The 25,668-nt window shown below is 38.6% G+C and overlaps 1 protein-coding gene across 2 annotated transcripts in view; it reads right to left on the reverse strand.

The window, feature by feature from the left end:
• Positions 1-25,668, reverse strand: part of Trc (Serine/threonine-protein kinase tricornered) — a 126,708-nt gene that overhangs the window by 78,334 nt on the left and 22,706 nt on the right. The window contains exon 1 of one of the 2 annotated variants that reach the window (XM_071787342.1): positions 17,941-19,960. The exons of the other annotated variant lie outside the window; for it this stretch is intronic. Coding sequence (XP_071643443.1) covers positions 17,941-18,280 — 340 coding nt within the window. The 5' untranslated portion in view covers positions 18,281-19,960. Of the gene's footprint in view, positions 1-17,940; positions 19,961-25,668 lie in introns of those variants that run through there. 2 annotated transcript variants of the gene reach the window in all.

Genomic DNA, 25,668 nt, shown 5'->3' on the forward strand with positions numbered 1-25,668 from the left:
ACTTTACTAAACTCAATAATGTACGAAAGTGTACACTTGCTTTATTGCGAGAAATTGAGTTTTCTGAAGTTTTAAGACATATATATATAGTCTCATACGTTATACCTTGCACTTCTTTGTCAAATACATCGAGAAGAAAAAAGTCAAAATTAAGAAAAAGTAACGGTAAAAAAAATAATTTAGTTTTTGTTATTTATCTAAGTAACGTTTTATCTTATCGCCAATTTTGCGGACAGCGACTGAAATAACAAACAAAATCCAAATTTATCGAAATTATATACCATATGATGACTGCTTTTAAACCACTTATCCATGAGACAATAACTTCCATTTCTATATTATTGTCAATCTTAAATCCATATAATAATATAATTTTTCATACATAAAAAACAAAAAATATAAGATAATAGCTCATATTCATTCTCTAGGATTTTATTCTAAAAATAATTAATTAACTTTAGTCACAGTCAATCTCTAGCACCCCAATTCTAGAGAAAGATAGATAGACTACTCCCCAATACTGCAATTTTGTAATTCCACCGATTTTGTATTTTTTGATGTCTATATATTTCTTTTTTATCTACTTTCTTTTTTATCCTATATATAGAATATAAAGGAAACTAATAGATTTAATTAAAATCGTATTAAAATTAATATGTGGATATGTGGACATCTACTTTGAGACAAACTTATCACGTCCGTAGGAAACGAATGAAACATATAGCAATAGGCCCTTTATTCTCACGTATTTGCCTTGTCTATCCGATCAGATGCCAACCGATTTTTCCACGCGAATACGGCGAGTGCCTCATCGATACTATCCGACAGAATTCAACGAACGGAGAGAAAAGGTGCGGGTTATATCGAGCGAGTGATTGCACCGCGCGTGCATTCACATGCACACTCAACTTCCCGATACCAATACCACGTACGTGGTGTCCCTGAGCTAAATAGTCTCGGAAATTTGTTTATGAAATAGGAAATAAAGTGGTATTGGGTTATCAATGTAAGTAAGGAAAATTTGAAGAGACATATATCTAAACGTGACACGAGCAGCTCTAAGCAGCTCTCATCCGAGATCGCATTTAATCCGCAAAGCAAAAACTTCGCGATCGAAAAATTCCAAGTTTAAACTAAACGCGTGTCTGACATGTTACAACCGAGAGATTACGGCGTATATCTCGTAAGATATATTGCCAGGATACGGAAGATATATTATCGGTCAAAGAGTCCGTGGAATGGAGGTTCCTCGACGTTATTTCGGCACACCCAATATCTCGTAAAACAGCAACGTAGTACGTCAGCTTGTCTCGAAGCGAATGCAAAATCGCGTGACTAGGAACTGCGAGTTTGTATGTCCCGACGTCGTTTCTCAGCAATTTTCTAACGTCGCGTGAAAATAGCCCATGCGGTAATCTGCAGGCATCGATATTTTTATTCATTCCATAAATGAAGAATAGTACTTCCTGACCTATTCCTCAAAAAGCACCTCCAAAAAATAAGACTATATCAGCGGTATCTGAATACACCTAATTGAATATGCAGCGCTTGTAAAATATGGGTGTTTAGCCACTCACAGAATCGAATGAATAAACATGTCGAATGAAATTGAACTTGTCCTTCGAATATCGGATAAACAAAAATATCCAGTAGTATTAATATTTATTCTTGATCAAGCAAATGAATGAATAATATTGTATATATATTGGTTGAAGACATTAATATTTTCGACTCCTTTAGACCTCGAACAATTTCGAATAATCTGCGAGATGCCAAAAATATCACGATATTCTGAATCCTATTTTATTCGAAACCATGCAACAATACTCACGTACCATTATTACATCGGTGAATCAAGTGTATGTACGATTTTTATTCTCGTCTCGCAACCATAATATCTCTTGAATCAGAATACGAGAAAATAGGTCAATAAAAAATAATTTAACGAGCAAGATCATTTAAATATACTTGAAAAAATCTGCTTAAAAAATTCACAAGCGTACGTTGAATAAAGTTACAGAGGAATAGCTGAATAAAAAGTAATGAGACTGGTAAAGAATAAGAAAAAAAAAGATTAAAGAAATAATTTAAAAAAAAGTAATAACTGCTACTGTGCAGTTACGTTCCTGTTGCATTGCCTTTTGAATACTTTTCAAACATTCAAATGAATCATATTATGTCGATAAGAATTTATTTTAAAATTATTTAAGCAGATAAATATTATTATTTAAATATCGCTGTCGTCTTATAACAATAATTCGATTAAAAAGATTAATACATTTGATGCGATAAAGATATTAAGATTTAAATTAAATGTTGGTATCAATTAACTTTCACATACATATCGTATTTTGTTAAATCCGCTAATAATTAGGCAAAGAATTTTTTAGCTGAAATCGGTCAGGGACAGTCCGTTTCATTATGCGCTCCATATTCCGCTAAAACCGGCTGTTATATATATACGATTGCAAACGTGCACGTCCGTATAAATCGCACAGTTCGCCGAGAAGGAAAGGCACACGAGGACTACTTCATAAATTCACCGTCCTCCGATTCGGAAACGAATGGCTCACCGCGTGATAACATATTCGCATGGCGGAAGGCGAAAGGAGACATAACGGACGTAAGGTCGATCGCCTTAAAAGCGCGTGAGAATTTAAGACAGCTTGCGAAATACAACGCCCATAGCCTTGGAATATGCCACGCGTGCTTTCTGCATTACAAAATTTATCGTGAACGCAGGAGAAAGGCGAAAGAACAGCGCGAATCAACTCGATTGTGCCGATTGCCGCATGTCCGTAGATCTATAGTTCTATATCTATATGATGTTAAATATAAGGGAAGGCAGTAAAAATCTCACGCGCGAAAAGAAATAATTTCCTTCCGATTATCCTGATGTAAATATGAAAATTCTTTAATTAACAACGAGTTGAAGAAAGGGCTGTATAAATTAAGGTGAAAACATGTTAATGAATGTCTGAACTTTGCTTTTGGTTTATTTCAATCGCAATTTTGCTTAACAACTATTTAATCGCTATGTAATATCAATTAATCTTGAAACCATTAAAAAATATACACATAATTGATAGTTTTGTAAGAGAGTTTACTGCTGAAAATCACGAAAGAATTTTTTTGACATCATATAATATGCAAATCATGCGCGTACACATCGCAAAGAGAGATCAATTTTACATTATAAATTTTTAGTATTAATTATTTATAGGATGTGAATTTTCAAATAGATATGTTTGAGTCGAAATTCGAAAAGTAAATGATTTACATACGTATGTCAAATTTCCAAGGTGTTCCATGAGACAATTCAGGTAAATAATTTTTGGTTCGTTACCGATTCAGCTCGTTACACGTCGGCAGGATCACCGTTAAAAGTAAGTATAGAAAGATTATTAATTCTTGTTAATTAGAAGGAACTTGATATTCCTATAGAAGTGGGCGCTTTTCCATATGCTGGACGTGCTGATAGCTATTATCGCGTGTTTAAAACTTCCCATTAATAAAGCTCGAGCTTTCCTGCAGCTGCATGCTATTCAACGATGGCAGATGGATTCACGAGCGATCATCCACCCACGCAAATACATTAAATATACGTGAAATACATTAAGTATACGCGACTGTTGTTAATTGCATGCACGAGACAGGTTCGCGTGTGTGCACCCCGCGGGAAAATACGGCGTGCCGGCTCATTGTGCGCGCGACCCGTATACATCTTGCTTTGGCGAGGAGAGGAGATAATGTTCGCGACGCCGCGTATTTCACAACGCGCTCATTGACACAAAGTCACAAACAAATGTCTAATTTTCGGTACGAACGCCGGAAACTGAGTTACGACACTCGCTCCGTCATTCAAAGGATTCGGGAGATCTTTGCACGAAACGTTCGTCTCTTGTTAGGCTGAGTTGGTTAACTCGTGATGACGCGACGCGTGACGCGCTCAGTGGAAACTCAACCTTAGAAGATACATGTTTCATTATTTCACACGTTTTGTCTTTTAACCTTTCTCTGTATCATCGAGGAGCATAGTGAAACCTGAGACAGGCCAATGCAGATATCTGTGCGTGTTGTAACTCCCGTTTGGATATTGATTTCTCCGACTTCTTATCGTCGCATCAGCGAATAATCGCGATAGCTTATAGTGGCGGGAGATACCGGCGACTAAGTAAGCAGAGATTACCGAGAGCTCGTTGGTTTCGCTCGAGCGGGCAACTGGACACGAACATGGGCGGTAACCGTGGCGCACACGTAATTTTCGCAATAACGTTCGTAACAATGAGCAGTGCGCGCGTTTGCTTGCTTGTCCACCCACTCGATGTAACCCCGGCCTTCGTCTCACTCTCGCGGCTAATGTAGTAATATGCTAATAACGCGTGTGTCCCGCGTCAGATGAAATCGTGTGGGAAACGCGGCGCGTCGCAATGCCAACTCGAGATTTTACTAAGCAGTTTAGTAGAACTTACCGTTCATTACGTATTTCAGCTATTTTGCGAAAGATTTGCATAAGATGAAGATAAGCTTTGCAAAGATCTTATCCTTCAAGGATAGTGCTTTGTAATAATTGATAAGAGCACCGATAATGTCGGAATATCTTACGTAAGATGTTCGCTATAGGTTAAAAATGTTTTGATTCCATCAAAAACAAGATTGTGATTGCTTAGATTTGATAAAAAAAAGAACACACGATTGAAACGTATTGTATTTATTGATATTCTTAAAAATAATTGTTTTAAATTGAAAAAATTAAAGATACTTTTCCTATACTTAAAAAAGGAAATAAAATATGATTAAAATAAATAGCTCAAAATAAATGAAGATACCTCTACGTGATTAATTATGTATACGGATTAACGTTTTTTTAGATTAAGTTTTTGCATTTGTCTAATGATTTTATAAAAACAACTCGGGTGAGCTTCTGATTTAACCGTATTAGTTATCGCTTTTTCCATCAGATAGCATCTATAATCGATTCCTGATTGAATTATTCGCTTGCTTCTCTATTGACAATTAAAACTTCGCGAGACAAAGTATAACTTGATTTCGTTAGACTTCCGTTGAGATGGAGCAAATTAATGGGAAAAGCATTTTAGTCTCTAATATACGCGTTGGTCCGCCTGTATAAGCTCCGATTACTATCGATCCCCGATAGTTCAGCCGAGCCTCATTAATGTTTCATGCAGGTCAGGACTTTATTAACTGGACTTTTGCATATTTGTTTCAGGTGAGTGCAATGACCAACTACAATCGGTGCGCCGGCGCCGTCTGCCCGTGTGTAAGTGGAATCACAAATGAGTTTCGTCCGAAAAAGGGCGTATTACGTATATAGGAAACGTGACAGACATGTATACAATTTCATATATCTTTGTTTTTTATTTCGCTTTCAAGGAATTATTTCTTAAATTATATTTAGTTATTTAATTATATGTACTTCTATATAGATAGATTTCATAACGGGCTTTTCTAGCTTCAAATTCATTTTTTGTTTTAAATCCGCTATAACTTAGGTGCTCTTTTTAGGATAATTTAAAATTTTTTTAAATAAAAGTTTTTGCACATCATTAAATATTACATTTTGCTTATACTTATTATTATATATGCTTACATATTTGCGATTTTTATTTTAAATAATTACTACACAGATATCGTATATTCTCTATTGAGTTTACATTTGATGATGATTCCAAGAATCTATTATCACATATTGATTATTATTTATTCGCATCGAAAACGCGCTGACAGTCAATATAATGGCTTCGGCCCTTTGAATGTTAATTGATACCACGAAAGCAACGATAAAGTAATATTATTATAGGCTGTCGTAACATTACGAAAAAGGAAATTAATAGTCACGATACTTTTCTATGTACTGCTTTGCACGTGTATCGGTTCGCAAAAATCGCAGAAACTCATCACGTATAGTATCGTCATTCAATGTTCGTTATTTAGTATGAATTGCAATTCCAGGAGCTGCTACGCTAAACGTCGTAAACGGCATGTCGTGCATTACTTAAAAACAAGCCAGTAATACCAATCAGGCATAAGTACTATTATCTCATCACTGCTTTAATTAAAAGAGTGACAAGTTGCCTTACTTGCGTAAAGAGAAAATCGAGTGTTTTAAACAAGTAATTTATTTCGAAAAATTGTCTTGCATAAATTAAATTTCTAAATTATTTAAACAAATTAAAGATACAATTTCAACCTTTCTCTGAACTAAATAAAAGAGTCTTGTATATTTATATACATGTATAACACTCTATAATAATATAACGTTAAAAGGCATATAAGTTGTGCGCCTGTAGTTCGATTTTCCGAGTTACTTCGAGATTTAGAAGCGTAACAGCTATATCGCGTAGATCCTATTTCCTTCTCTGTCTACCTTCTGCTATATAGTGCTGTTTTAGTAGAAACCTCTTTCTTGCGTGGGAACAAGAGTGAGTTAGAGTTTCGAGGGTACACGTCGTGCCCCGTGGAGAGCAAACGATCCTGGACGTATCGTTGAGACGAGTCACGCGCGCGCGCGCGCATGAAAGAGAGAAAGAGAGAGAGAGAGAGAGAGAGAGAGAGAGAGAGAGAGAGAGAGAGAGAAAGATAAAAACGCGGAACAGGTCCATTAATATTATAGGCAAGGCGGAGAAAGGCTCGATGCGCAAAAGCTAAGAGAATGCTTTTAATTATTTGCGTCCTATGAAGCGGCGGTCGATGCTGATCAAAATTATAGCGACCTAGGTACTCGACTGCAGTCTAGATGAGAAGCAGTTACCGTCCGTCATCGAAAAAAAATTAGAAATAAATTCCGCATATGTTTAATCCAAAATAATATTCGGTTCTTTTTTATCCAAGCCTCGTCGAGCGGAGGAAAGTGTAAATAAGTATCACATTATGCCCATTATGCAAATATAGAAATTAAACGTATATCGGATATATTTCGTTGTCAGTGACGCAGGCAAGTTGTTTGCGAAATTCTAAATAAGTAGGATCTTGGACGTGAGTTGTTTGCGATAACCTTGCCTTCAGACGGATTTACGTGTTACGAAACCGTATTTGGTAGGCGCGAACTCTATAAAATTTCCGAGACCGAGACGCACAGAATGCCACGCGGAAATCGAGTTAATAATATTTATGAATATGACAAATAATAATCTATTAATTTAAAATGTAAATTGATTTAGGTTTCGAGATCTCAAATTTTACTACATAAAATTAATTTTATTTTTCTATGAAAGGGATTATAATCAAAGTTCAATTAAAGATACTTAATAGATACGTTATTAAAAAATCAAATCAAATTTATAGAAATAAATAAGTTAAGTCTATAAATAAATATATTTTATATTGAATCAAGATTGATGTATCTGGATTTTAAATTTTGAGGATGAAATATATTTGCCTATTGAGAACCAGTTTTTTAGAGGATTAGTAGATAAAAATAAAATTCGACGAAATATGCATGCAGAGTCCGAAAAAAGATTTCAGGACGCATAACGCAAAAATTAAATACATCTGACGCTATAGTATCTGTTGCTTTGTTACGTAACTACAGCACGAGCCACCTTCACTTCCTAGTGTTATGCAACACGCGTGTTTGTTCAGAGAGAAAATACTGGAGCGTGGTTCGTATCGGGATGGGGTTCCTGAAACCCGAAGTTACGACAGTCTATTACAGGACGCGCGTTATTATTACGCAACTAACCGATATCGCTTATAGAAATAACCTCTCTATTATGTATTTCACATTATTTCTATTTTACGTTAAATTTTCATTTATTCCATGGCTATCAGTTAATTCAAAAACATATCAAAAACAAAATTTAATTTAATCCACCATAGATTATTTATCGATGTATATAATGTAGTTACTCTGGATTAAGTTATGTATGTAACTTTTCAGTAAACTGGAAATCAAATAATACACTATGCACGTGTATTTTATCAATAAAATAAAAATTAGATTAAAACATTCAAAGAATTTGTGAATATAATTAACGTACTCGAGTAAACAAGTCGCTAAACTTTTTCCATAATACATTTCATTAAAAGCCAAACGCAAATCAATTCTATGACGTTAGTGTATTATCATAATACGTCAGAAGAGATTTGCCATGCAATGCTTATAGTAGTAATAGACGTTAATCGTTCAATGTTTGTCGATGCTTGTATCAACTTTAGATATGAATCTGTTAGTCATCGCGACGAATAGCTCAATGTCATGACTTGATTGCTCACCTGACTCGGTAAGTCTCTCAAACCACCGTACCGGCGACAGTTTCCTCGATCCGCATTTCCGCGCCACCATATTTTCCGCGAGCGACGTTACGTCCCGCGTGCGTGATTTACGGTATAATCGTGAGACCACACGAAGCCGGTCTAACTCGGTTCCGCGGCTCAGTGTCCCGTTATGAGATGCAACAGCCTGCGCCATTAACGAGCGCGCATCATCATATTTGCGAATTTCCACTCATTTCGAAAGCGGACACGATTCTCTCCCGCAATCAACGATGTCTCTCGATGCAAGTGTTTCATGACTTAATTGTATTTTATTGCAAAAGTGATTACCGTACAATAGTAACCATTAAAGTTTGTACAATAGCGAATTAAGTATCCATTCACAAATTAACGATACCAATATGCTAAAATTTGAATCTTGCGTACTGAATACCAATAAAAATTTTAAATATCTCCATTCAAAAGGCAATCAAGTTTTCTTATAAAGAAAAGAATTCATCAATATTGAGATTAACTAAATTTATTTTTAAGAAACAAAGACATTTGCATTCACATCGAAACTTATGAAGAAAGTTTTAACGATCTCTTTATTTTTTATATTAGTTTTCATAATCATATGAAATAATTTATTTCAAGCAAAAAGAGTTGAAACAAAACGATATATAGAAAAGTTCAATTACTTGAGCATAATTGTCATGAAGAAAGTACAGAGCTTTAACGTTGTAATAACTTCTATGTATTTGTAATGATGTAATGTATATAGAACGTAACCAGCAAATCGTTCTCCGTAACGATAATCGATATAAACTCGTGATCATAGCTTGATTTCGATTCACTTATTTGTTCGCTAACTGACGCAAATGAAATCGGTTTCGTAACAGGCATAAGTTAAAGATTATTTAATCATGTGACGTCGTATTTACGATATCGTTACGATATATATAAATTTATGATATCGTTAAATTTTAAATGGATATTTTAATAATTATATTCTAAAGAGATAATGAAATATTTAAGATTAACATATAAGCGTTAAAAATAAATAAAGAATGTACATAAAATAAAAAATGCTATAAAATCTATAGACCTATTTTAATTATATTATGTTATATTTTAATTATAATATAATAATTTATTTCTAATGTTTCCAATGTTTAAATATTACACTTTCACAACTAATCGAATGCACTAATAAATAAATAAAAAATTATATCTATATATATATATATATATATATATATATATCTTGGAGGCAATTTTCTCCATTATTTCTCAATCCAATTGACAGAAAGAACAGAACGATTCTTCACGAGAATAAGAACTGAATTCCTCATTATTCGACATTTACATATGTTACATATTTGATAAAAGAGCCGTCGTAAACGAGTTATTTCTGTTTCGCCGAGACACTCGGCATTGTGGGACTCACGGAGCAAATAATGGCAACCACAGTGTCGACCCGTTATCCTTCCTTCGCGCCGTAACGAGAGACGGCGGTTTCGCAAACGCGGCCGGCGCACCATAAGAGCTCGCCCGAGAGGCGCAATCTCGCGCGCGCTATACGTCGCACACGCGCGATGACAATGAACGCTTTGTTCGCGACTTGGCGTTTACAGATTGCCAAAGTGGACTTCGCGAAAGAGACAAGGAGTCGCCGCGAATTACAAATAATAGTCATTCACGCATAATCCTTGACCTCGCGTGGGAGATCGCGGAATATTTCCCTCGAATATCTTCCACGCGTGGAAAATGTACATTACGACACTGAGCCGTTAATTATAGCATTGAAAAGAATTATTCAAAAAAACCATATGCTTAGAAACACATGAAAACAGCTTGGAAAATATTTTTTAAATAAAATGTTTTAATAAGAAAGAAAATATTTTAAATAAAATTAATGTCTCAGAAAGAATAAATGACTAGATTTTTCTTTCTTATAATACAAGTTACTTTATGTCAGTATCAATATAAATATATAGTATATTTTATGATATTATTAATATAGATTTAGTATTACGTATTTAATATCCATTAGCTTTTAAAAATAATGATTTATTCACAATACTGCTCCCTATGAAAGTTCCATAACGTAAAATCGATCTTTTAAAGAAGTAGGATACTTGCGAGTTTACTTAAATAAAAATGTAGCATAACAATAAACAACATATAAATAAGTTGTATTTTACAATCTATGTAGACAGCTTATACTTTTCGATTAATTTGCGTAACCACAGCAGCCTGTTTACTGTTTAAAAACGCAAGGCTAGTGTATAGCCTTCTACTTTGGAATATGTGATAGTAACGGTCAGTGAATGAGGTCAGAGGGTGAATTGCATTAAGCTTAAAAACCCGGGTCCCAGAGAGAGAACGGGTCATAAAAGTAACTGGTCTCTGGCGAACAGTTAGCGGAGTACCTACCATATAACTAGTGCAAGTAAATCAGTAGGCGAGTCCTTAATCTTAATTCCATTTATTACTTAACTCAATTTGCTCATAACGTTTTTTTTTGTCCCAATACACTTTATGTGATTAATAGACTGTATCGAAGGACGGTATATATATACCTGATGAGGATTCCCGTATCTTGGCGTTCTTTCGATTTACGTTCAAAAATTCTGAAATTACGAGACTCGGTCCTAAGACACAATTTTTCAAATCAAATTTAAGTTTATTGTCATCATGACGACTTCGTCGAAATTATATAGATTATATATGATACAAATGTGTATAAGTACATTAGAATTGATTAGAAACTGGACGATGCGCCTCGGCGCAACGAAAGAATTGCAGACAGTCGCATCCGTTCGTTTTCCACAATCGCGTGAAAGTCTCCCGAGAGAGACCATCGGTTGTGCTAATCTTCGCACGAAAATCGCGTTCGACGGGCCCGTCCTGAATTTCGAAACCGTCGTTACGCGCACGTGCCTCGAAAATGATCGCGGTTTCGCTTTCTTGCTGAGTGTAAATCTCAAAAGGTGACGTCTCGTGACACGCACTTGAACGTGATGCGACCGCTCGATTTCCGCGTATTTCCCAATCGCGCAAAATGAGATGTTATTAGGTAAGCTACAATTTTATTTATAATTCAAATGTCTATAATTTAAAATGCATTTTGTATTTATATTCCAGACGCAGACTTGTATCTAGAATGTGGCTTGACCACTGGATAACTCACAAACAACCCTAGTACCATTCTATTTTTATAAATTACTATTAAATATCATGAGATATTTGTGAAAAAAGTTGATTCACTTTTTGAGACTTTGCCTACTTTAAAATCTTTTTTTTTATTAATTAATGCGCATCTTCCAAAATTGCAGTTTATCTAAAGACCTTGATCAAAATTAATAGAGCAATTGTACGCGATATTTGTCTAATAATGATATAATTATAACTGCTATTTTTAAATAATTTAATAATACTTATAATAAAAAAAATTATTATTATTTTGTACAATAACTATCAATTTATGATAAATTATTGATGAATGTCACATTTTAATCGCGATATCGCAAGTGAATGAAGTGAATTACGAGAAAAATGCAATTTCCCTGTTATATCTCAACTTACGTATAAAATGAATAGAAATACCGGAAAGAACGTCGCAGCGATACAATTGCGCTTTCCAGGGAAGAAGAAATAATTCTCGTTGAATAATTTTGCGATGGTCGTACGTGAACGAGGAAAGGAAACGACGCGGCGGAACGTCATTGTTCTGATCGAAAGGATTTTCAAGGAAATCCAGTTCAGCCTCAGAGACGAGCCAGCGTGCATTTTCCTCGAGATACATTAGTCACGCTCGCACGGAGGGGGGGGAGGGAGGGCGGCGAGTATCACGAGCGTGCACGGAACGGATGTGCACGCGTGTTCCGTGGCGTGTACGTGCAAACTCGCGAGACGGTAAACGTTTCGTTCGCCACGACAGTCGATGAATTCTTTCCCGGCACCTGCGTAATTTTCCTCCTGGTAGATTACGAGGCAATGACCCCTCTGCCAGGGGCCCTAATAGCGGTTAGACGACTGTATAGGAATAATCGTGTTGCGTCGCGTCGCGTCCGCGTTTTACATGTTAACACCTCGCGCGGGCTTCGCTCTCTTGTCGCGGATTACCGCTGGATTACGGTAGAATTATTACGGAAGCACACGAGCGACGCGAAATCTTATGCAATTTCGTTGAACGACAAGCGTTAACATCGCTAAATCTGGACGATTTAAACGGCAGCAAAGAGGTCCTAACATTTTCCGTGAATAGAACTAAAAGCTCGATTCTTTCGTATGACTAATAAATGTTATTTTATATATACAATTAACTTTATGATTTTATAAAATCTCTCGTAAAGAATTAGTACTTCAAATTGCAACTATACTTTGCAAACATGTTAAATGCTTTAAAAGCATGCAAATAAATGTACTTAATTTAAAATTCTTATTACGTCCATCAACACAACCATCAGTGATTTAAAAACGCCAATTAGTCACTTTCAAACGGAGTGTCCCAAAACTAGTGCCTTACAAACTGTGACTACCTTGACCAAAATTTGGGGTCGATCTCTCCTTAATCCATAAACACACATACCTTTTTTTAATTCTAAACCTACACGTAGCGTGGTTTAATCATACAAAAAAGTTTCTAAAATCTATAATAATATTTCTTTATATTCAGTCAAATTTTAACTTGAAACATTTTATATGAGATTCTCTTCTCTCAAAAGTTTGCAAATTTAAGACCTCGTACATTATAGTTAATAAAAAATATATGTGATTCTATGTTAATTTGAAATAGTAAGACCTCTTGAAAGATTTAAAGAACCGATAAATATAATTACAATTGAATCTATTTCAAATCACACGCGAGACAAGTCGAGGTAATTGCACGTGACCTCGCCCACACCTTCGTCTCTCGTGTGTCGAATGAGCACACGGAATGGCACAATGCCGACAACGCGTCGTCGTTAAAAAGCTCCACGTGTATATACTGTATTTCTATACACTTACGTTAACGCCGCAAAGGCGTCTGCGAATGCGATTTACCATACAAATCGGCTGTTCTCTCGCCAAAGCTCGCATTGCACATACATGCACGCGATACTTGTCGCGCAAACACGTCTATCTACCGGGTGTGTCATTGGCTGGCGCGTTACCAAAGTTTCGAAACGTTACGACACGGAGACAAGTTCGGAACGTCGCGGCATCGGCCTCGAAGTGCGTTACGTTCGTGTTAACGCAATCACAAGACATCACGGGAATCTATTTTTTTAATTAAAGGATATTAAGATTTGAATATCATCTGTACCTGCTTACAACAATTCGGCAAAATGCTAATTGAATATATATATTAATCGATTTTTTAAAACTCGGAGTCGAATCTTTCTCACCCATTTTAGGCTTACTTGATACTGAAAACGGTAATCTTACTGATTTCCGATAGAATATAACAGATACTAAAATATTTAAAGTTATATAAATTATAGGGTAATGATAAGTGACTTCTCTTATTCATTTTTTACAAAATCTTCAATAAATCTTCAATTATTGATCGCTACATTTAATTTCTAAATGTTATTAACATTTATAATGGTAATATCATAAAATCATAATGTCAGTTAAAATCTGCTTCTGCTACATAAAATTCATATCCAAGAATTAACTATTTTATTGCGACAATTTATATTATTTTTAGATCGCAAAGACCATGACTGCAAGAATGCTATCAGAATAATTTCAAGATGTAATGGCCCGTTTCAACGGCAAAAAGTTAGTCAGACCGATGGTCGGTCGACAGGTGCGAATGGCAGCCGACAGGTGACAATGTGCGGTCGACCTGTGAGTCGAACGTGGAACGGCTTTAATTACCTAGTCGAACGTTTCCGTCCAATCTAACAGAGTCGCCGCCTATATCCGGAGATACGAGTTTTCACAATATTATCAATGTACATGCGGAAACAAAAATATCTGTCTAGATATTAGCTGTCAGATAAGTATATGTAATAAAATAAGACATTTATACATTTTAAAATTTATACATTTAAGATACAAAAATGTGCAAATTGGACAGCACGATATAAAACGCGATAATATATACGTATAATCGCCCAAATAATAATTAATAATCTATGTATATATTGAAGTTGTAAAGAATTAAGTTTTAAGGCAATAATCTACGGAAATTACATATTACATTACATATCGTGGAAAGTGTGTATTCTTATTTATTAAAAGTAACTAAAAAATCAAAGCCATATTAGTCATGGATCAAAGATTTGCTCTCTACAAATCTGCGAAAGATCATTTCAGCTGGTCAGATCATTCCGTAACCCTCTTTTGCGTCGGAGCCAAAGAATCGTTCCGTAGCACGTCTGACCGCAGCCTACTTTTAACGCATAGCAATCCCCGTCGCGGGCGTCGGCTAGCGTGAAGATCCTACAATTCCATCCAGCAGAACACAATCCTGTTCCCATCTCCTCGAAAAGGACTCGCCCACCTACCCACTTCGGCATCGCGATGCTACGCGACACTATACGGCATGCCGCCGTGCGTTTCTTTTCACGCGAAAAGTATACAGAATGTCGATTATTATTGCGAATGCCGGCGGCGACCTGGTTTTACCTTTTACCGTCAAGTTTAATGTTTATTTATCGAGTTCACAGTTCATCCTCTTTCCGGCCCAGTTATCGCGCTCTGCGTTGCGTTCACGTCGCGAGAAAATACCAATCTCGGGAATACAGTGGCGTAAGAAATTACACTCGGGTTATTATAAGAGATAAAAGAGAGAGTTTGATATTATATTTTGCACACATTAAAGTGTATTATAGAAAATTAGATTTACACTTTGTTTAAGACATACACGCCAAAATTTGCCATTACACGATTATATCGCGCTCTTTATATCAAGCTTAAGTTCTAACGTTTCTCTTTGCATTTCACAAGATTTGTAACTTATGAATTCTTTTAAAGATCGCGTACTTTTTAATAGAATTTTATAGCGACGTAATTATTAATTTATTACTTTTATATTAGCGATGCAGTGATTGACTAAAATAAATTTAATGTTTGATTAACATCAATCTACATTGACAAATATCTATTTTATTTTAAATAAATTTATAGCTTTTCCTTCTTGCAATATATGTATACATATAATGCGGTGCTTAACAGACTGTTATCTAATGGAGAGAAAGTGTCACTCCCCAAATAAAGAAATTCCTGTTGCGTTTTGGTAGTTGGGTTTATCGACCCTGTTTTGTTATTGCGACATTCGAAATCGCTTGTTCTCCCGGTTGTAATATACACAACTCAACACGTGTGGGCTGACTTATCGAATACTGCTCGCAATCGCACGATTTGTATTTCGTCACGTGTACGACCCACTTGAGCCATGAAATACGCGCTAGAGCGAGAACATCAGCCCGGAACGGCGATTTCCAACCGCCAATTTGCGAAGGCAGTTTTATATCAAAAGACAAAATCCAAGGGTTAAATTAATTGCAGGGAAATTTTTGCTGTTCAAGTAGCCGTGAAAGTTAATTCAACGATCTATTTGCTAACAGGCTTTTAAAATAACTCACTTTCAAGACAGAATTATTGGGAACAAAATAAATGCACTAAAAATATTATATATTAATATAATAGTTATATATAAATGGATGAGTTAAACAAACATGTTAAAAGAGAAGAGAAAACTTCGAAATTAGAAGGCGATTTTTATTTCAAAATAAAAAAAACGTAGATTTTGCAAAGCTTTTTTTGTCTTCTGAATATCGACAATTATTTGTAATTGTAGGTTCGACCCTAATTTTCGCAGGTGCTCAACGAAGCGCGCGGTAAAATCAATGCCGGGCCTCGAATGTGGCACGTGTGCTATACGTGTACTCAGTTCCACCCGAGGAAGCAACGGCTTTGTGCGAATTTTAATGCCTCCGTTGGTTGTAGAGTCCTCATATAATTTTACGCTTTGTCGATAAAATTTAATTAGGCGATTTCTTTTGCCGCCCGGCGGAACTTCTGAATAACGCGCGGCGCGTTAGATATACGATATCAATTATTATTCCCCACGAGCCATATAAACGCGAAACGCTTGTTAATGCGCCGTTAGACATTCGATTTAGATTTCACGAGAATTACGCTACCCAATGCGATTTCTCAGGACCGAAGTTAAAACGGTGAACATAAATGTTTGGACACATACAGAATCTAACATGTAAGATATAACTAATTGTAAGAGAGAAAACAAGAAATCTGAATTTTCATCTATGTTAATTTTCTATTGTCTGAATGAATGAATTAATGAATTTTCTATTTCGCAAAATACAAGAAAAATACGCGAAATATATGTCTCGATAAAAATAGATACTAATTTAATTAGTAATGTTTTTAATTAAAGATTAAAAATAACGTATCTCAGCAATAAATAATAATGAATTTTTAGGAGAAGGCACCAAGATGATTCATGTCGTACAACTGTATAATTTATAATAAGATGAAAAAATATGCACGTAGGATCTATCAAACCTCGGTATAGATTTGTAAGATTCAAACATCTGGTACATCGCGCTACGTGAAACCTGTTCAACCGAAGTGCTCATTTGTCACTAGTTTTAGATCTGCCGGTTTCTTTGTTCGACGCTATATGGACGGGACAACGTCAGCGGCCGCGCGCACGTATTATGAAAAGCAGAAATCCGTGTAAGAGAAGAACCGTTAACGCACCGCACAGGTATACATACATATAAATGCGTATACGCGCGCTTCTCCTCAATTACCCATTACTACTACGAGCGCGTATTCACCTCGCACGAACACGTTCTTTTTATTAACGGCAACTACCGCGCACATGCGTATGTGATGCACCTGCGATAACTAACAGTAACGCGTGAATGGGAAAGAGAACGAGAAGGAGATAGGGCGATTGGGCTCGATCTACGCGAATTGAGACAATCGCGCGAGAGCCGCGAGTTGCTCCACCGGTTTGCCACGAATCTTATCTAACCACGATGCCATCGTCGATTACGGTATACGTCACATTTAACAGTTTCCGCAGATAATGTCAAAGATAACGTGTGTTGTAAGTTATTAATTGCACTGGCAATCCTGCACTCATCGTACAGGAAAATTAAATAGAGAAATAAATAGACAGAATTAATATTGTACCCTCCCAAATTCTTGTACATTTCTTAAATTATGATTTTTACCGGTAAAAATACAAGTGTGTTTCTAAAGACAGAAAAAGACCTAAAAACCGGGATATCGAAAACTAAATAGATGTAACTTTCATTGTCGTGATGATATTTAAACGAAATTATTGAATTCGACTAATTTGTTTTTACGCATATAATAACACACTTTTTTGGACCTCAAAGTTTATTAATTTCATTTTTATTTCATATCTTTGTTTTTAAACAACTAAAGATAAAGTTAACATCGCAATAAAATTACGAGTTAAGTATCGATCAGTATCGATCGTCAAAAAAGATCGATCACAAACGAGTTTCATATATCATTGCAAAACCACTTAAGATTAAAGAATTAAATATAGAAAATTTGTGACGAATGGCAACTCTATTTTTATATTCCGATATTTGGATATTTTATTTTGTGCCCAGAAATTTTCATCGGTGCTATAGAAAAAGAATGCTTTAAGTAGCTTTTACAAAAAAGGAGTATAGTCGCGAGTGTATATCTTCTCCATATAATGTCAAGTCCCTTTACCTGTCTTGCCTATCGGCGGTTGCCCTAATCTGCTAAACCACCTGAAGAATCTCCTGGCCGTCGTGGCCGCCGGTGGTCTGCAGCCATCCAAAATAACCACGCCGTTGTTGTTGTTATTGTTGTTATTATTGTTGGACCCACCGCGATCCGGCGGTGCCGTCCTGCTGTAGGGCGACATCCAGGCCGTCGTCGTGCTCTGTATGGTGGCACCCTTGACGGTGGTGATGGAACTGGTTATCTTGGCGCCCGGGTGGGGCACCCAGTCCTCCGAAGCGACCGGCATTTGTCTCGTCTTCTCGTCGGACGAGTCGAAGACGAAGCCGCAGAATACGAAGGTCATTCAAAGTCGCTTGCAGCCCTGCCGCACTAGTAATTGAGCCCTCTCTTCCGGAGGGGGAGAGGAATTTCCGGAGTACCTCCGCTTTCTGCCCCCTCGACAAAGACTCCTTTAAGAATACTCTCGCGTCGATACCTCGATCGAATAACGTTATCTACATCGCACACTGTCGCGATGCTGCGAACTTCGAAGGATATATAGAGATCGGAAATTCTCTCGAACCTGCGAAACTCGGGCCTGCGAGTTCGATATCGCGATTTACGGAACTGGCGTTCGGAGCGCGATTAAAAACGCGAATTCGAAGCGTCAAGCTTTTCGGAATTCTCGCGGAGAGATACACTTGCGTCGCGTTGAGCCGCTGTTTATCGACTGACCGCTCTCTCGCGACTTATTGTCTGCTCGTCGCGAAATCTCGAAGCCCTTATCGGCGACGAGCAAATGTTATCGCGCTGATGCGCGCGTCACCGGGTGATGCTCTTACGTAAGGACAAACACTTTAATTGATTCGAACGCGCTGCTCTCGCCACGTGCTCCTCCTCAACTTGTTGCGTGTTTAACGCAACCCCGCGGTGCTCCGAAATCGATCGGTACTCCGAGCTCGGAAGAGCGCGTAATGCCGGAACTTAGACCTGCGGATCTCGATCGCGGTGACGTCTAAGATTCCGTTTCCTGATAATCTGGGAAAAGCGGTTTTAGCGGAATCGACTACGAGACGACGACGGTCCACTTGTTGAGCCTGCGAGGCACAGCTTACGAACGGTTCCGCGAAGTCCCCGATGGTTCTCCAATTAATCCAGGATCTTCCTATCGCGAGATTAAGCTCTTCCTTAGAACATAGACTCCGTTAAGCGAAATCGAGAAGAGATTATTGCACGTTCGGTTAATAGGTTTTGCTATTTGGTACGTTACAAGGTACTCCGTTTCCAGGGGGGTTGCAGCCTTACAAAGTAATACTAAACGCCGTACATCACGAGGGCCCTCGTTACCGCGACACGTCCCGCACCGTCGAACATCCGTCTATAACAGCGTGGCGTGATCACGACGTCGTTGTGCCCCGCACGCTACCACACAACAACCCGACACTTAGAGGTCGAGGTTAGATATATATAATTTCTCTTTCTTTCTCTCCCCCCCTCTCTCTCTCTCTTTCTTTCTTTCGATCACCGCCGGTCGTGCTCGGTCGATCACGCAGCTCCCTCATTACTCGCGCATCGCCGCGCTGCGGAGAACTATCATCACCGTGCGCAGTTCATTCGCCCTGAACGCGAGCAGACGACTCCGGAATGCCGACGACTTCGGACAACGGCGGTTACCGATCTTTCTCTCTCTCTCTCTTGCGAAGGACGAACAATTCGTCGTGGAATTTCACTGTGCACGTCTGCGATCGTATTCACGTCACTGAATAGGCGAGATCAAAAATCACACTCGCGGAAAACCACGTTTAACCCATCTTGGAAGGGCACGGGAGCGCCGGTTGCGCAACTCTCGCGAAGGACACGTTTTCTCGGTCTCGTATTCCACTCGGGGCTCACACACGCGCGCGCGCGCGCGCGTCCACCCGCACGTACACGACGAGGACGCGGGCGATCTCGACCACGAAGAGACCGGAATCGCTCGCTCGCTCGCTCGCTCGACTCGACTCGACTCGGGTTCGCTCCTTCGGGGGCTCGCGATAGACTCCGCATGCCGCTAACGTACCCACCTCGCCGTGCCTCTCTTCCACCACCTCGTTCGCCGCGGCGCGGCTCGCGCGTTGCTCGTAGAAGACTGCCGCTAATTCCCCCCACCGACTTTCTTGCGCGCTTCCCCGCTCCGGGACCCGGGACACGCACACCCGCGCGCGCGAACATAACTTACCACACAACCACCGTCACTGCTCACCACTACCTGCGCGACCGCAACACACAGCCCGCTCGCCGCCGTCACCCCCTTTACCCTAGCATCTCGCGCGGAGCTGCGTAAAGGCCGTATTACGTCGCGCGTATTGAGAATGGGAAACTCGATTCAAAATTGGAGCCGGTTAGTCGTAGGCGGACAAATTTCACATACGAATGCCGAAAACAGAATCGTATACATACGAATATCGAAAACAGGTCAAGAATCTTCGCCTGTGATTGCGTGGTGCATTTGAAATACGAAAAAAGGAGAAATCTCGCTCTCGGAATGGAAGCAGAAATCGTATATGAATGTAAATCATCTTCCTATTTTTCTCTTCGTGCGTATTGCCAGCGGCGCTACAGAAACAGTGATGATGAATCGCTAACCGAGATTTACTCGAGTAGACGTTAATTTTGAATTATGATTTCTGTGAATTTTATTGCCGGTTTCGAAAGGTGAAGCGTGAAACAGGCTTAATCGTCTCTTTATCTTACTGTGCTTCTTCCTATCCTCCTGCTCTGCCCGCCTGTAGGCCTGTATCTTCATCTCTTTTCCTATCCGTGACTAGACCGGTCTCTCGTGAACACACGTGTGGCGCATATACACAAACAAGCATACTTGATACTTCCCTCTACCGCACACTACACGATGCCGTACGCGTCTGTTGGACTCGCCGCGCCGGGTCGTCAGGTCGGCAGGTTCGTCGCCCACGGACCGACGGACCCTTTTCGACTCTCGTAGAAACTTTTTCGGAAACGTGGTAACCGAATGAAACGCCAAGAGAAATAAAAACAACGCAGGAATACAAGTGTTAATAATGAATTTAAAAAACGAGAGCGCCAGCTCTTATCTCTTCTCTTATCTATTTGTTCATTTATTTACAAAATTTTGCAGCCAATACCCCCGACGGGAAAAGATGCGCGACGACGGTGGACTGGCGAGACGATGCGACGCTATTTGAGACGTGTGTCTGCCTCACATTGGGTATCGCGTGGTATTGTGTGCGACGCGAAAGAGGCGTAGGCGGTGCAACGCAAGCACACGCACGTGTACGTGAATACATGACGGCTGAGGAGGAGGGACCGAGAGATCGGGCCCCACCGACGCTGGCGCACCGTGACTGACAGAGAGTTGCTCTCTCGCGCGTATATGTGTGTGTGTATGCACGACTCGGTTGCATCCCCCCACCTTGCACGATGCACCGAGGTGGTTTTACCTGCGCGCCGCAATCATGCGGTCTCTCGTCGCGCCATGTTTGAAAGTTTCTAAGCCTCCCTCGAGCCCCGTCGCGCACCCCGCGAGACCGCGCCGCGAGAGAGCCCGCGATATAATCGAATGACGAAAATATATTTAGCGGCTGGACAATCTCTTTTCTCTCGTTTCTAAGCGTATATCGAGTTAGAACCCCTAACGCTCTCGGTTCCGGCGCGTTGACTCTTCTCGACTCTTCGCCTTTATCTTCACGCGAATAACCGACTCACGCGGATGAAACGCGACGCGATAGCGCGAACGGTTTTCTCCTCGGTTCGCCGAGATCGAAATGCGATTCATATTCAACGAGCCGGCGTTATCGACCTTTATTGTATCCTCGATATTTGCTGCGAGGCTCCAATTTATCGGCGCTCTAGGAGCGTGACGTTCACGCGCCTCGGTTACGTCCGCGTTCTCAGAACCGGTCAATTGATTCGCTGATAAGTTTAAACAGCGATTCGACATGTACGATCGATAAGTGATCGCTCGGGCGGCGTATGGCTGGTTGCTAACTGGTGTACGAGGGAAAACAAGGGAACGACGCGCGCGGAACGCGAAAGGGAGGAACAGGAGATAGGCGGGAAGATAATAGAGTAAAATGGAATAGGAATCTATTGTAGGCTCTGGAACAAAGCTTTCAGAATTGCTTGCAAAGTTGAAGCGTATTAAATCCACGTGAATTAATAATATGAAGAAAAATGGCGAGTATTATGATGGAATGCTAGACTCCGGTGACGGATACAACGAAAGTAGATAAAATTTGACAGTTTAAACAAATAAGTTGCCGAGAATATAAAATATTTAAATAAATGAACCTATAAATGTAAAAACGTTGTATGTACCTTGTGCATAAATGCGTAATAAAAAAGGAGAAGAATAAGGAAGAGCAAAGCGAGAGGAACTCTCGAGGGCGCTTCCCTGGTAATTTCTTCTTTCCTGTACTATTGACAAACGGGTGAACGTCGCATTCTCGTTGAAAATGGAAAGTCGAGGCAATTATTATTCGGCCGAGCGGCGTAACAGAGCCCGTTCCAAAGGCGAAGTAAAAACAGAAAGCGTGTCCGCGCGCGAGCGCGAACGCAGCGAGACTTCACGCCCGCGTGTGGTGGCGTTTAACGTCCGTCGTTTCTGCAGACAAGACGTGCTTGCGGGGGTTTCGGATACGAACGCACACGCGTAAGCGACACGTTGAACCTCACGTTACCGCAAATGCATACGAACTACGGTTACAAAGAGTCCCATTACAAGCGAATGTTTCATGGGAATCAGAAGTGGAACGAGGAGAAATGCCATTTAGGTTCTCAGATCAACACGTGAACTCTTTTTAAAACTACAGAAATTGGACTTCTTAATTATAAGCCAATTTTTATATAGGTATATTAAAATGTTAAAAAGTTTCTTTATAGATCACATGTATATTTTAGTTTCAGTTTAGTTGAAACCAGATTTCTCTAAGAAAATTATTATTATTTATGTAATTTTTTTACTGGATAACAGAATAGCATTAAACAATATATTCTATAAAGGAATCATCCGAGTTTTCAGTTTTATAAACTGATGCATAAAAATTAAGTATCTACTGTGTTAATCTTGACCATTTGACTTTTGGTAACTCATATGCAATCCATAATTCAATTATTTCCTAATAACTACCTAACAACCTAAATTCAAATATTTGAATATAATAATAATAATAATGAATAGATTAATAGAGACAGACGACGGCGAAATAATTTCCTTAAAATTACCAATTTTATAATAATTAGAATGTCATTATAATCGATATCATTATAATAAAATATGCGTCATCTAATTAATATAAATTAGAGTTATAATAAATTTAATCGTAGTCAAATATGATCCAAACAGTCTAACGAACTAATTTCTTGTAAGAATAAATTTTGAAATCTGGAAGATTTAAATTCGTTCTTATTTTTAAATCCTGCAAGGAGAGAGTGAGTGATCTTCCGAAAGATTTCTCCAGCTCGAAAATCGCTAAATAAGAAATTGAACGAATCATAAACCTATCGAAAAACGAAAAAGTAAGAAACGTTATAACAAATTGAAAGATATGTACAGTGCAGCCGAAGCTTGCTGAAAGTTCGATACCAGGAACGCACAATTTCCCAAATTGCGATGATTAGAACAAATTTCACAGCCATTAGCTCGGAAATTTTCCGTTCGTTCGCTCGGCTTCCATGAGATGTTAATTATGATAAACCGATTACGCGTACATGTATTCACGCATACGCACACATACATGTGCCAACCAGACGATTAGTAATAGCGCAAGTAGGTAATGGTGTAATCAGAACGGTCTCGAGGGCACCGTCACCGACCTATCTTCACCTATTATCGGCATCCTGATGGGTTAGTCGTTAGGAAACAGAAATCGACCGAAGCGGCTGTCAAGGCTTAATTATTTGCGATCGATTTCCGATGCATCGGATACCGTCGTGACATCAGAGCTGCTGGAAAACCGATGAAAACCTTCGTTGTGCCGGCGAATTATGCCAAGAGGTCGCAACGGGGACGATGCACCCGGTATTTTTTTTCGCGCGGCGCGGCATCCGCCGCGTCTGGGTAAACGAAGTCGGAGATTTATAACAGCAGAGCGACTCTTCCGCACCACGTGTAGACAATGACCTCGGTTTATACGACGCGTTATCTCAAGTTGAGGTGTGAGCATAAAACAAACGCGTTACATCTCCGTGATAAGCGAGATATCCCGAAACCACCGGACGATATTTTAAATACATATATTCGAGACCCTGAATGCAATGCAAATATATTCTTAGTAAAAAAAAATCAAGGCGCCATGCGCCAGGCTAATTCTAGAGTCATAAATTTGGAGTCTAAAGTTTCAGATAAAAAGAGAAAGAGAATTCTCAATAAATTTAGTTTTGGAGAAGCAGAATAAAATTTTTCTTTTCGTTTAAAATTTTAAGTGGATTTCGATAGAATTTTAATTAGAAACGCTTGAATATATATAAAAATCTTATTATAGACTTTAAAAAATTACCACCCTGAAGAGTATAACAGATATTAGATATCTTTTGCCAAATACGATCGAATCAGAAAGAGATGCCAGCAGATGTTAGTTGAGGAAAATATTCGAGCAACTTGCAGAATGCAAATTTTGTTTCATATAAAATTAATGTCATTGGCATAATCTAACCGTTAAAATGCTGAAGGATACCGTAACTGCTCAACTAGGTTATATTAATATGATAATATTACCATAATGCGCTCCTATCTAATGTTAAATATTAATATAAATTTAGTTGATTATCTATAAGTAAATCATTTGCAACTGTGCTTTTGAAAAGCAATAGTACTTTTAGTTAGATTCCTGTAAGTATTCGAGAATATATATACCATTTCTATTTTTTTCCTTGATATTTAATTTTAATTTTCCACAATATTTTTAAATATCTCTAAATTTCTTAACTGCTTTAATTTTAACCCCTTTTTAAATATTAGAACATTAAAAAATTTTAATTACGTTCGTCAAGATATATACATTGAACTTTTTTATCGTTTCATATCACGAAATCATTATTTACCTCTATCCATTATGTGCTTATTCCTTCGCTAATGCCACGGATACTTACATATGTCTTACGCTTATTTCTCGCACCATAAAATCTAATAATAGTTTAAATACATTTGTTCTTCGCCTTTCAATCGTAAAATCGTTGTATACTCGTAATGCATGATATGTTTTTCTTTCTAAAATGCGTAAACCTTTTTATTCGGCGAATCGTAAAACAGCTACTTACTTTCTGCAAGCCACCGCTTTACATTCGCGAATTATTCGAGCGAATTACCACGCGTAGCCTCGCCTAACGTTCGCGGCAGGCCATCGAATTATTGTCACATAAAAGTCTCCGCGATAAAAAACCGATATTTTTCCGCGGTGTTGTTAAGCCCGGGCTTGTATTATATATATATACATACACATAAATAAAACACGCATATTAAAACATGCAAAAGGCCATGTTAAAAAGGCCAGAGGGTGAATATAAGGAATGAGAATCCAAGGCTCGTGCTCGCGCCGCTCTGCTCTGCTCCGCTCTCGTGCGCTTTCCGAGAAGGTCTTATCCGCGAGACACGAATTTCTTTCTGGGCATACACGAGATAACAGAGACAGTGTGCATACACGCCAATCGGAACAGGATGTGGCTCATGCTGCTGGTTGTCTCGACCGGCGAAAGGATGTGTCCACACGATGCGTGCGAACACAATGTGTTAATAATGCG

Source organism: Temnothorax longispinosus, chromosome 9 (assembly GCF_030848805.1).
Source record: "Temnothorax longispinosus isolate EJ_2023e chromosome 9, Tlon_JGU_v1, whole genome shotgun sequence".
NCBI classification, from domain to species: domain Eukaryota; kingdom Metazoa; phylum Arthropoda; class Insecta; order Hymenoptera; family Formicidae; genus Temnothorax; species Temnothorax longispinosus.